Source organism: Sinocyclocheilus anshuiensis, unplaced genomic scaffold (assembly GCF_001515605.1).
Source record: "Sinocyclocheilus anshuiensis isolate Anshui unplaced genomic scaffold, SAMN03320099.WGS_v1.1 scaffold681, whole genome shotgun sequence".
Classification (NCBI taxonomy): domain Eukaryota; kingdom Metazoa; phylum Chordata; class Actinopteri; order Cypriniformes; family Cyprinidae; genus Sinocyclocheilus; species Sinocyclocheilus anshuiensis.
In genome coordinates, this window is record NW_015537978.1 from 547,185 (window position 1) to 561,135 (window position 13,951).

General features: G+C 36.4%; 1 protein-coding gene and 1 pseudogene across 1 annotated transcript in view; one reads left to right on the plus strand and one right to left on the minus strand.

Annotated features, from left to right (window-relative positions):
- Positions 1-2,793, plus strand: part of LOC107672682 (spectrin beta chain, non-erythrocytic 4-like) — a 31,875-nt gene extending 29,082 nt beyond the window's left edge. The window contains exon 25 of the mRNA XM_016465990.1: positions 65-2,793. Coding sequence (XP_016321476.1) covers positions 65-406 — 342 coding nt within the window. The 3' untranslated portion in view covers positions 407-2,793. The remainder of the gene's footprint in view (positions 1-64) is intronic.
- A 2,556-nt stretch (positions 2,794-5,349) lies between these two features.
- LOC107672851 (uncharacterized) lies at positions 5,350-13,622 on the minus strand (annotated as a pseudogene).
- Positions 13,623-13,951: the final 329 nt, after the last annotated feature.

The following is a 13,951-nucleotide window of genomic DNA, read 5'->3' on the forward strand; positions in this document are numbered from 1 at the left end:
GTGTGTGTGTGTGTGTGTGTGTGTGTGTGTGTGTGTGTGTGTTTGTGTGTGTTCTGTCTTACAGGAGGATCTGAAAGGTTGGGTCAACAGCATCAACGCTAGCCTGAAGGAGATCGAAGAAATTGCCAAGTGGGAGAAAGCCACAAACTCCTTCACCGACCCCGACAAATCAGAGCGGAAGGAGCGTTCTGAAGGGGCGGAGCCATCTGAGGGGGCGGAGAGATCAGAGAGGTCAGAGAAGTCTGAGCGTTCAGACCGATCGGATAAAATAGAGGCATCGGACAAAAGCTCAGAAAAGAGGGACACACCCGAGAAGGAGAGAGGAGATAGAGCTGAAAGAGGAGAGAGGGGAGAACGAGGAGACCGGGGTTCCAGGGGTTCCAGCACTTCGGGAAAAAGCAAATGACTCATCTCTCCACACCTTTATTTACTCATCCATCCCTCCATCTTTCCAGAGAGAAGACAGGACTTGCATTTCTCTGTCTCTGTCGCTCTGTTTGTCCTGACAGCCTGATTTCAGGACCGACGTATTTAATGTGTCGATGTGCGTCTGTGTGCGTGTGCCAATGTGTTGAAGAGATTGTCTGTGAAAGAATACGAAATGAACAGTATAAGGCCGTATCCCAGCATCAGAGGGCCAGTTCAGCCGCCCTGCTCGACTCTCACAGAAAAGGCACTTTAGATTATTGAGGATGACTATAGCCCTTAATATTTTAGAAGCGTTTTCTCGAAGCAATATACTGTACGTAGTAACCGATGCCGCTCGTTTTAGCTGCTCTGCTCTTCCAAGCGAGTGCGAGAGAGAGAGAGAGAGAGAGAAGTGACAGAGAAGTCTTTCAGAGAGAAATCTGGTGCGGTAGTAGGGTAGTAGTAGTTCCTCCTGATCGACATCCTTGCACAGCCCCACACATGCATACGCACACGCACTGTGCATCATGGGAAAATGTTTGCTATGGAACACCATTCTCTCACCCGAGGCCGTACACATCTTCCACCTGCTGCTTGTAGTAATGGTTTTTAATCATGCGAGACGCTTCACAGTACTCTGGTCAGTCCAAATTACACTCGATGAAGAGTCTCGATCACAAAATGTGAATATAATGTGGCAGTGGGTGTGTGAATAGAGCTCCATCCAGAAGGAAATCAAATGTACTATGTATAATCTCATTGATTGTATTTATTAGGTTATCACGATACAAATTTAAAGTGTGAGGTTATTCTTCCCTGAGCTAAGAGGAAGTACGATCAAACACCCCCGTACGTGTACAAAAATGCTGCTTTTTATCATCTCTGCCCCCTTACATCACTTTTTGATTGTAAAATGATTAGTACACATAAAATAGGGTGTCTGTGACTTTGTCATGCTATAAAGAAAAAGATTGTATATATATATATTTGTATATATACTAGTAAACGAGATTTACTTCTATGAGCCGCATCGTCTAATTACAAAAAAATATATCATTTTTATCAATGTATGAAAATGTAACAAGTAAAAAAAAAACATTGTTTAAAGTGCCCCTGGCTGAATTCAGACAGTAAACATGCGCGTTAGCCACCTTTTCCGGGATCTCTTGTATACGGAAATGCAACTTTTACTGTTTACGGTTTTGTTTTGGCCAGGGCAAAAGATCAGGATCCTTGTAAAAAGAAATCACCATTAAAACCCTCATCAGAGACTGTTTTGTGTTTAGTTTAAAGAAAACTGTCTCTTGACAGCTGTTGCAATTCCTATGACAAAGACAATGATTTTCCCCTTAAAATATATAGGTGCAAATTATATTTACACAGATGTGATACAAATAAAAATATCAGAGTAAACCAGAATCGTTCATTTAAAAGAAAAACTGTTTTTCCACTTATTTGTAATGATGGTCCTAATGCTTTAATTTACATTGTAAATCACATTGGTGAGGTCAAGCTCTGTTTTCACGGCACAAACGCCTTCTGAGTTCAAACTCCGACTGGCCTCATTGTCTATGCAACACCAAATATCAGCGCCATACAACAGCCAGTTTCTGAAATTGAGATTAAACCGTGTGGAAACTAGTCCTTACCTAAATCTGTGAATAATCACATTTGTAATAATCCAACACAAATCTACAAACCTCTGCTTGGAGATCAATAACATTAGGACTCGTCTAATGTGTCAGTTTTTTCTCTCTGTGGGTGCCTTATGAATGCATGTTATAAGGAGATGTGGACACCGCCTCCATTATTGTATTCGGTATGTTCTGAATAAAACACTCATGACAAAAAACATTGCTTAAAGACACACTTGACCCCTGATCAGCTCCAGTAAAACATGCAATATTGATCTGCATTTTAAATACAGCTGAGCTGATCGTGTGCACTTGCTTTCAGAAATAAGTGAGTTCCTGCTGTCACAGGACACATACCCTATGACGACAGAAAACAGTTGCACAACCTTCAGTCAGGCTTAGGGTCAAATCTGCTACTGAGTGGATATGTATTTGGTCATTGTCATAGAAACTGCATAACTAGAGACTAAGCTTGTTTTGCACTGCGTATCGGTGTCTGATAAATGTAATTGAGGGTGAATGAATGTCTGTTAGCAAATCGTTGCTGTGTATGTCTCTGTCTTGCTGAAGCAACCTCACTCCTAACAACCAACTCTACCCCTCCCAAAGCATTAAATAACAATTTGGACTTATTTTACTTAACTTTTTGACTCTTCTACATATCCAACATTTGTTTCAGAGTGACCTTGACTATGGTCTGCCTGCAAAAAGCACAATTTCTCCCTGAACAACAATCTGGAGTATTAGAAAAGAGCATGATCCATGCATTTCTTAAAGCTGCCACATGAGTTCAGTGTTGCAATGGCTAAAATCATTTTTGTTGAACTCTTCGATTTACCTTTTTTTAAACACATGTCTGTTTTTTTTTTTTTTCAGACCATGTGGTCAGGTTTTGCTTTGCTAAGCCTTGCTTTGTTTCTCTCCAGCTTGACCTCACCAGTAAGTATTTACATTTCAATTTATTGCTGAAAGAATGGAGAAAAAAGCCCTAAAATGTATGGTGTGTGTGGGTTGCCCTTCTTTATTTGAAGTCAGTTGTTTCACACATGAAATAAAAAAAAACACTATTAAGTTGCATGAAAGAGAATATAGAGGTGATTTCTATGCAACAGCTGTGCATGTTTATCAAAAGGGTTTCAATCTTCAGCAAAGCACTGAGTTTGGATGATGGTGATGATGATGATGATGATGGAGATGGAGAAATGAGTGGAATGAGCAGATCACTTGTATAGCTGAAATGAGACATTAAATAATTTATGTACTGATGTCTGCACTAATTCATAAATACAGGTTGTATATATCAGTCTGCTGTGGAGTTTTGATTTTGGTTTGGAGTTTGCTTTTGCAGGTTTGCTTAAATTGTTTCTTCATCTATAAAAATGTTTGAACATATTTGATTATACACTAATGCATATTTTACAGTCCACTTTTAAAGTTAACCTTTATATTTAAACTAGAATTAACTGAGGATTTTTGGTATTCGATAGACGTCTAACGGTTTGTGTTCACTTGAAAGGCAATTCTGAAGTACGTTGGGGCTATTTTTATCGTTAATAAAGGTTTTGAGACACTAGATGGCGCCACCTACCTAAAGAGATTTTAATGCTCAGACTTAAAAAGTGCACTGCATTGTTCGTGATTTGCCAGTTTTTGTGTTATTTTCAGAAGACAGTCTGCATTTTTTTAGTTTTCTCTTTTATTATAAATTTACCATATGCATTTCATCTAAGCAAGCATCTACAAAAGCTGTATAGTTGCTGGGGTTTGGGGAAACAAAAACAAGCCCTATAGATGGAGAGTGTTGGTTGCCATCCTGTATTTGAAGTTAGTTCTTCCACACATGAAATTAAAGAAAACATTATTAAGTTGCATTGAAGAAAGTATTGAGGTGATTTCTATGCATTTAATAGCTAATAATCATTTCTTAAACAAATTAATTACATTTGTCTCTGTTTAATACAGAACACGAAGCACTATTGACCCTTGTCTTGTCATGGTCTTCCCAGATGGAATCCAGCTTGAAACAGGTTTGTTGAATAATTTGTCTGCTTCAAATAAGAAAGACTTTTAAGGTGCATTACTGAGCATGAGGACATACAGCAGAGAAAACAGAAATCATACATAAGCATCTAATTTTTCACATTAAAGCAGAAAAAGTTTTTTTTTTTGGCTTTAACCTACTTTGACATGGACATATTTTGACACCCCTTTTCCTCCCCTGTAGAGAATCATCACAATGAGCACATGATGATAAGTAAACAGTGATGTTTTTCAAATTATTTTAAAGCATTTTTCATGTTTTGGAGCAAAAACAGTAAACAAATTTGCTGCGATTTGCCTTTCACACCAGGAACCTGCTGCATATTTTCATTTTCACTTTAGCAACAGTAAATGACTCTGTGGCGGAACAAGATTTTTATACATGGGCTGGCCAGTACGGGTGCTATAGTTCAGGGATGCAGGAATAGACCATGAAGAAAATCAATGTGTAATCCTATTATCGCATCAAAAAAGCATGAATTAATCATATGATTACTGACAAAGCCGAGCGAGGTATAAGTGATTTACGTAGGCTATTAGTTCAGTGTGGCAGATGTTTTCCAGTTTTACTCATTAATAATGAGTAAAACTACACTCTAAAAAATGCTGGGTTAAATACAACCCAGTGCTGGGTAAAATAGGGACAAACCCAGCAATTGGGTTGTTTTGACCCAGCGGTTGGTTACTACCCAGAAGGTTGGGTTAAACATTTAACCCAACCCAACCGCTGGGTCAAAACAACCCAATTGCTGGGTTTGTCCCTATTTTACCCAGCACTGGGTTGTATTTAACCCAGCATTTTTTAGAGTGTAGTTGTAATTTGTGTTTGTTCATATTTGATGACTGACTGTTCTCTTGTCAATTATAATGTTTGAATATTAGGCCTATTAGTTAGGCTAGTAGTTTTTACTGTGACTGGAATATGTTTGGAAATGCTGCTTTAAATTACCTATTCAAAAAGTCATCAGTTACATGCTTCCTTTTGAAACAAACCAATGATTCAATGACTCATTCATTAAAACAGTGACTTGCCGCCACCTACTGGCGGTCTTAGTTTCATATGTTATGTAATTATATATTATGTATATATGATGCACTTTTTTAGGTCTGTATTACTGATTATTAACATAAACCTTATTTAATAAAAAATATTTCCCACAGTTAAACACAAGACACAAACACACTTTACAGTTTAACACCAACTTGACTGTGATTTGTAATTATAAGTATTTTTCTTATTACAGGCAAAGATTAGAGTAAAGGCACAGTAGCAGACAGAATCTATCAATACATCATGCAGATTAAATACAGTATAATTACGTAACACCAACACAGAAACAATTCACTGAAAATCTCTTAATAAATACACATAAATGAGTTAAGTAATTATATTTGCCTCTACATTAACATAAGGCATTAGACAGAAGAACTGAACTTTAGTTTATCATCATACATGGGCTTTGCCATGCAGCAAGGAGAGTTATACTGCTTTGTACACTCATTGTCAGGACATTTATTTGCATTCATTAGTAGCCAATAGGACTTTTGAACTATTCAGTATAATGGTTTGTAAATGCCTGTCAACATGCTAGGCTTCTGTAAATACAATTCATGCACATGCTATGAGTCAATAAAACAAAGACAGTGACTTGTCTGAGACAAATGACATCTGTTTTTAGTTCACTGTGGCTGGAATAAACTGGATAATAATTAGACACAAGCTAAAGCGGATCTCAACTGTGAAGAGTTGAGGTATGTAGTTGTCAGAGTCACAGGATCTTTCTGAATGGTTGATGAGGTGATTTATCAATCCTCAGTGTCATTCTGCTACCCGTCCTTAGTGGTCTCTAAACTATACAAAACACAGAATTTATTGTTACTGTGATATACATTCAGTTATTACCTTTGAATCACCTCCTGCTTGAAGTCTGCAATAACTAATATATTATAATATTAAGAAACTTCTTAACTAATATTAATAAGTATTACTTTATTTTTGATCCAGTCTGCAACTGCAGAAATTGCTTCCTGATTTTTTTTGCAGTCAGGCAGTCCTTCACCATCACAGAAAATACAGTTCACCACTAAAACGTCCTGGCTTTTCACATATCCACTGCTGTTTGGCACAGAGTCTGAATCCAGTGTCTTATGGAGAAAAATGACAACAGCAGGCTTATCTGAAGACAAAAAGAGAAAAAAGATACTGTCAATAGACCTATATTATAATGTTGAGAAAAATCATTTGCAATGAAGAAAAGCTGAAGAAGCTCATTTTAAAAGAAAGCAGATAATTTACCAAACTAATATCAACTTGATCAATACTAAAGCTAATGAACACATTTATTCAAGATGAGAGTGAATAATAAAAATATTTATGGTGTCTTTGTTTTTCCAATTTTGAATTTTCTAAAATCTCGCCTGGTCTCTTTTGGTACTCTTGTAATGTTGCATTGATGTCAGATGGTGAACAAACAGGACAGAAGTGCAGAATGATTTCACTGTCCTGCACTCTAGGAACATTCCTCAGCTGCACCCGTTTGTCTAAAGCTTCTTTAAAGTCCTCATCACACTTGCATGTGTCTTTAGTCACATGGATAAAACAATTAATTGGACGGGAGGAACTGCATGGTATCTCTTGCACATCTGAAAAACAAAAACCTTTATAAAACCAGACCATGATATAAAGTCACATGAAGTACATTTTTAACTCATGTTAAAGAAACACACATTGACTGAATATAGGGTTTATAGAATAACACATTCTAAAAATAGCTGAAAAACTAAGCGAAAAATGTTCCTCATGTAACATCTAAATGAACTGATTTTATTCAATTCAAAAATAGTTTACACACTCTGAAAAAAAGGGTACAAATGCTGTCACTGGGGCGGTACCTTTGTAAAATGTACCACCTCAGTGACAGCTTTTGTAACCTTTTTTTTTTTCTGAGAGTATATAACTCACTATATTAGGTTACAATAGTAATTTTTAAGGGTCCAGATTCCAAAAAGAAAATTCAATTTCTAAGACATTAATTTGTAGTATTTTTGGATAACATAATTATTTATTTGAGATGTGATATATTGATTTAAAAATTTTTTTGATTAAAGTCATAATTATATCATATGTAACCAAAGACTTTTAACCTACTACATTTCTGTTTTGGAGGTCCCGCTGCCCATGCCTGTCCAGAAAAATGGCATTAATAAATATGAATGGTCGTTTTCAGTGTCATAGTTTTTAATTATAATATATATATATATATATATATATATACACACATTTTCAACCAAAGGAGCACAACTACAGTGCAATAATCTATAATAATCCACTTCATGTCTACTCATATGTTCATATGTTTTGTGTAATCTGAAACACTGGCTATCAAAGTCTGTACGATATGTTAATTGCACCCCAACAAAATAACAGGTAATTTCTGCATTAGCCGGTATTTTTGCTCTTCTTCTATGTTGGATAGAAAAATTCCTGGATATACTGAAACATTATATTAGCTTTGTTCAGAACTATTGGACCTGACAGCTCTTATGCACTTACGTTCTACTTAATGATAAAGCTGTTTAAAGAAACAGGTGTTACTCAACCATAAAATAAAATATGAAAGTTGTAGAAAACATTGAAATTGAACAGTGTATTTGACAAAAATCTTAATATCTTAATAAATGAAAACGTATTACATCAGTTCTTCATGCCAAACTATAGGACATCAGAAAGCTGCTGTTTATTCTGAAATACATGTTCTGTTGCACTGTAGTGTTTTTATAGACAGTCAATTTCAGAAAAGTGTTTGTTCTTACCGATGTTAAATATGTCCATACACCTGTAAAGCTAGATGATTTGTCTGTTTCAAATAAGGGACAGTTTAAAAAAATTAGTGTTACTGAGAATTAGGACATGCAAATGAAAAAACAAAACATAAGCCTAAATAATAAGAATTAAACATACTTTATTTAATAATACTGCAAACTTTAATAATACTTAATTTATTAATAAAGTGACTTTAACCTACGTTGACATGATGATATCATGATGCCTATTTTTGCCCCCTGCAGAAAAATTGCAATATGAGCTTAATTAGTAATATGTAATGTGTTCAAAACATTTAAGAGCAGTGTTCATATTTTATGGAGAATCTTGTTACATACCTGTTGTATTAACCAGTTCACAGTTGTGTCAGTGGAATCTGAATTCTTCTGACACTTCAGTAATCCTGCATCCTCATAGAACAGAAAGTCCACTGTGAGTAAGTCTGTCCTCTTGACACATCGGCTGCTGTCTGGGACCGTTTTCTCTGGGTCAAACGTGTGATGAAGCACCACTAGAACAGTTAGCTTAGAATCTGTTTAAGGACATAGACAAATTAAAGATAATTTAATCTGAAATGCTTATATACGTATCACTTTGAGGCAGAGTATTCTGAGAATTAATAACTTTATTTAAAATAGTGTGACGATGATAATCAAACAACCTGTAGGGTAAATTAAATTGTTCAGTGCTGCTTCAATATCAGTTCCAGCTCGAGAAACAATAGGACAGAAAACTAGAATAATGTCACTCTCGTCCACTGTATGACCTTCCTTCAGATTCTCAATTCGGTTTCTCAAAATGTCGAAAAATTCCTTGTGACAGTTTTTTATCTTTCCAGCCAAAATGGAGAACACTTTGACCTTTTCTGGAAAATGAATTGGGATTGAATAAGAAAAACAGGGAAACGTACAATATGATCAGACCAAAATGAATGCAAAATAATAATACACTTTTAAAAATTTATTTCATATTCTAGGATGTGTCCAAGATAAGATATTCCGTTCTACAATAACTCTCGACAAAAATAAAAAAATGTAATATGTGTGACTAGACAAGCAATTATTGTGAGAGATCCCTCAAAAGATACAAACTTACTTGTACTAGTTTCATTGTTTCCCATTTTCTGCCTCTGTATATTTTACAGATACACAACTTATAGTGTTGTCACTTCATTTCCAGCGATACCGTTGACTTGATTGCAAAGATACTATTTAAACTGAGCTGGATGTTGACATCACTGAATTCAATGATGAACTGTCTTTAACTGAAAAATTTGTGTTTACTATTGTCATTTTGCATTATTGACACTATTTTCCTAATTAATGCTGTTCAGTTGCTTTGACACAATCTGTATTGTTAAAAGCGCTATATAAATAAAGGTGACTTGACTTGACTTGACAACTTATAGTGAAATTCAGTCACAGTATCTGGATAAACACTGACTTAAGCACAACAATATAAGATTTACCTTATTTACTTTGCACAATCTTTCACATTCTTGATATTGGATTTGTCCTAGGTTTGTAAAATATTTTGTGGTTATATCAGTAGGAATGAAGATAAAACAATGAGCAACATATAATCAATGATACTTACATGTTATATTTAATGACAAAAAGTGACTTTAACCTACTTTGACGTGGACATATTTTGACACCTGTTTGCCTCCCCTGTAGAGAATGATTACAACATGAGCTTAAGAGTACAGTGATGTGTTTTTCAAATGAAATATTTTAGATTATATTAGAATATATTAATAGGATATATTAAAAAAATATTTTAGTTGTAATCCAATAGCATCTTGTTAAATACCTGTTGTATTAACCATTTCTCAACTTTGTCAGTTGCATCTGAATTCTTCTGACACTTAAGAAATCCTGTATCCTCATAGAACAGAAAGTCCACTGTGAGTATGTCTGTCCTCTTGACACATCGGCTGCTGTCTGGGACCGTTTTCTCTGGGTCAAACGTGTGATGAAGCACCACTAGAACAGCCAGCTTAGTTTCTGTTCAGGAAATAGACAAATTTGTCTAATGTCCTCACCATTAAAATATCATGTACTCCAGAATAATACAAATATTTATTACTTAAAACTAACAATAAACTCAAACAACCTGTCTTGCCATTGAATCTTTCAAGTGCTTTGTCAATGTCAGTTATAGCTCGGGAAACAACAGGACAGAAAACCATAATAATGTCACCCTCGTCCACTGTGCGAACTTCCCTCAGATCCTCAATGCGGAATTGCAGAGTACTAATAATATGTTTGTGAGAATTAGCTGCTTTTCCAGTCAAAATGGAGAAAACGTTTACCCCCTCTGGAAAATAAATTGTGATGCAATAACTACAAATATGATTTTATACTAACAGCATGCGGCAAGAAGTAACTTTTACCAGTTAAACAGAAACACCTATTATCAGCCCCATACAGCTACATAGAGTTACTGTAGAAAAACACTCTCAAAAACGTCTTTAGTGAGTATTTCATGAATAAGCAGCGTACCTCTCTGATGTTGCTTGTGTGCGTAGTAACTCTGATGACATCACTGTGAACGGTGTAGTTCAGCTTCCCCACGGCTGCGTATTTCATCTCATACTCCGTGTCTGGACTGAGATCTGTCAGAGTAACTGTGTCATGGCTCTATAGCACAGACTGAGATTTCCAGTCTTTCTCTTCCTTTATTTTGTACAGTAACCTGAGCTCTTTGGTCGCAGAACATGCTGGAGACACCTTCAAAACCACACTGTCACCACTGATCTGTTCAATGACTGGACAGGCTGGTTTTGATGGAGTGAAACAGGTGGTTACATCAGATCCATTCTCGTAGAGGAGAATACAGGAACCAGGATGGAATGTGTGCTCTTTTGAAGTAACCAAAAATACTGTTGGCTGATCTCCATTTGAAAGTATCAGCTCTTTAAATATTTTCAAATGCTTTTTCATTGTCTCCCTAATGCTTCCTGTGAGCCATGTTTGAGACACTGCATTAGGTTTCTTCTCCAAATTTCTCTTCATCAATTGAGGTTTCAGGAAACTTTCTTGATCAGAAAGCAAGTCGTCTGGCAGACCAAGAGAACTAAATGTGTAGCACACCAAATTCTTTATGCTAATATCTAACAAAAATGTGTCTAAGTTATTATTCACTTCAGCTCCAGAGTCACGCAGTTGTTGAAGAAACACATCAACTGCATTTAATTCCTTTTCTTTCACTGTGAGCCACGCTGTAAGGTCACTTTTGTTAAATGGAGACTCATTATGAGCTTGCAGAAGGTCTTTTAGAACACTAACATCTTTTTCACAGGCTTGAATGGACTGAATCATTGATTTAATTCTGTTATGTAAATCTTGTTTGTAGGTTTGGCAGTATTTCATCATGTCTTCAATCTTCCTGCGAATTGCACTGAATGTGATTGCACTGTTGTCGTCCATGAGTTCACTGCACTTGTTTTCAATCAAGCTTAGTGTTTCTAAGACAGACTCTGTGGCATCGATGAGTTTCTTGTCTATGACTCTGAGGTGGATGACATCACTGTGAACGGTGTAGTTCAGCTTCCCCACGGCTGCGTATTTCATCTCATACTCAGTGTCTGGACTGAGATCTGTCAGAGTAACTGTGTCATGGCTCTATAGCACAGACTGAGATTTCCAGTCTTTCTCTTCCTTCATTTTGTACAGTAACCTGAGCTCTTTGGTCGCAGAACATGCTGGAGACACCTTCAAAACCACACTGTCACCACTGATCTGTTCAATGACTGGACAAGCTGGTTCTGATGGAGGAGTGAAACAGGTGGCTTCATCAGATCCATTCTCATAGAGAAGAATGCAAGACCCTGGGTTGTTTTTCATTTCTTTTGATGCAACAATAAATTTGGCTTGTTCACATGTTTTTGATTCAGTCAAGTTTTTAAAGATAGTCAAGTTGCTCCTCATAGTCATTTTGATGTCAGAAGTGAATCCAGTGTTTTGTTTGGAATCAGACTCATCCTTGTTTCCTTTTGTTGAGTGACTCAGGAAGGCCTTTTGTTTAGAAAGGAGCACATCTGGCCACTCAAATGATGTGAAAGTGTAGCTAACCATATTTTTAACTTTCAGATCCATTAAAATGTTATCTAGATTCTCTTCCACTGTGGCTCCAAAATCGATCAGCTGGTTGAGAAGTGTTTTTATTATGACAGATTTCTTCTCTTTCTCTTTCACCCACTGCTCAAGATCACTTCCTCTGAATGGACTTTCTTCATGATCACGCAGAAGCTCAATCAGTGCTGTTTCCTTTTCTATATCCCCATGGATTTTTGGCAACAGAGAGCCAACTTTGTTCATGAAACTTAATTTATAGTTAGAGCAGTTTTGCTTCATGTGCGTTATTTTATCACAAAATCCTGCAAAACTCGAAGATGGTTTGTCCTTCAGAAGATCACTGCATTTCATTTCAGTTGTACTTAAGGTCTCAAATACTGATTCAACATGTTTGATTAGATCTAGGCTGATGTTTTTTTGAAGTTTTGCAGTACGTGAAAGTAGTTTGTCCAAGGGATAAAGCCACACTCTCAATGGAACTGCAAGTTCCTTTTTCTCTCCCAGCAGTTTTGGAAGGTCAGCAAAAACGTTCAGAGCATCTTCAAAAGAGGCTGGATTGGATTGTAACTGGAAGTCACCATAAAATTTGCAACTTAATTTTTGAACCGCAGTCTTCTGCTTGTCATTCAAATTCAGATCAATCTGTGCGCCCACTGACATGCCCTTTAGTTTATCAAAGGCAGCTTTTAATTCTCCTTCTACTGTGCTTTTGTCTTCATCTGATGCAACTTCTCTATCAAAAACAAAGCAAGCATCTGCCCCATACAGCACAGCTGTCACCACATGTGTGGCTGAATCATTATCAAACACTTCATGGTGAGCTATATTTCCAGAAGCCAGGTGGTTCACGGTCAGGTCTTCAAACTTGGTGGTTGAATGATAATGCAGGGTCAGTCTCTGCTGTTTGAATGACTTCTTGGTGTCACTGAGATACTTGGCTGCTCCACTTACATTGATGAGTCCACTTAAAAGGTTTAATTTAAGACAGCCATCAATGTTCAGTAAGTGAGATTTTTCCTCAATGGAGTCTGAAGCTGTAACATTGAAGACTGTATTAATTTGAGGACGATCCCGTATACTCTGCTGCAGCTGCTCTTTATCCCATAGGGTGATTCCTAAAGATATATTAAAATGGAAAAATATAGGGTTAACCAATAATAATGCATCCATGGACATTTTCCCCCTTCATCTTCCTTAATGATGATGTATGCTATTTTCTGAGTTGTTTGTTTTCTTGTTTATCTCTTTTTTAACTCCTGATATGGTACCTGGTATTAGCGCATCTTTTCTGCAGTCATACAGCATCCCTAGCTGGAAGGGTCTCCCCAGAGCTGCAGTTTCAATAACATTCACTCCCACTGAATCCATATTAACTGGAGAAACAGTAGACCAGTATTACTGTTATTTATCCTGAAAAACAAACAAGTCAATTAGGGTTTGATAATGGTAATACTTACAGGGCAAAACTGTCTCATGCCTGGTCTGGGCTGTGTTGTCACTTGTCTTACTGTATGTTTTTTGATAATGCAATTATGCCATACAAATCTAAGCAACTGTATTTCTGTGATGCATTGAACATTGTTGCCACAATTCATCACAAAAGCAATGTTGTCTACCTGTCTCGCATACATAGACACCAACCTGAGGGAGGAACGGTATAGAACAAAATAGCATCAGTTCAATATTAATGCACAGTAGGGGTGTAACGGTACACAAATATGACAGTTCGGTACGTACCTCGGTTTTAACGTCACGGTTCGGTATGATTTCGGTACAGCCGGGGGAAAAACTAAACTTTTTTTTTTTTTTTAAATGGTTTACTGAACAAGTTGCTCTTTCTTTAAATACATTCAGTTATAGTTTAATTAAATTACACAATGGCTGTCATAGCATGTTTCATAATTTAAACATACTGTACATTAAGTAATTAAGACTAACAGGTTTAGTAAAATATAATGAGTATATGG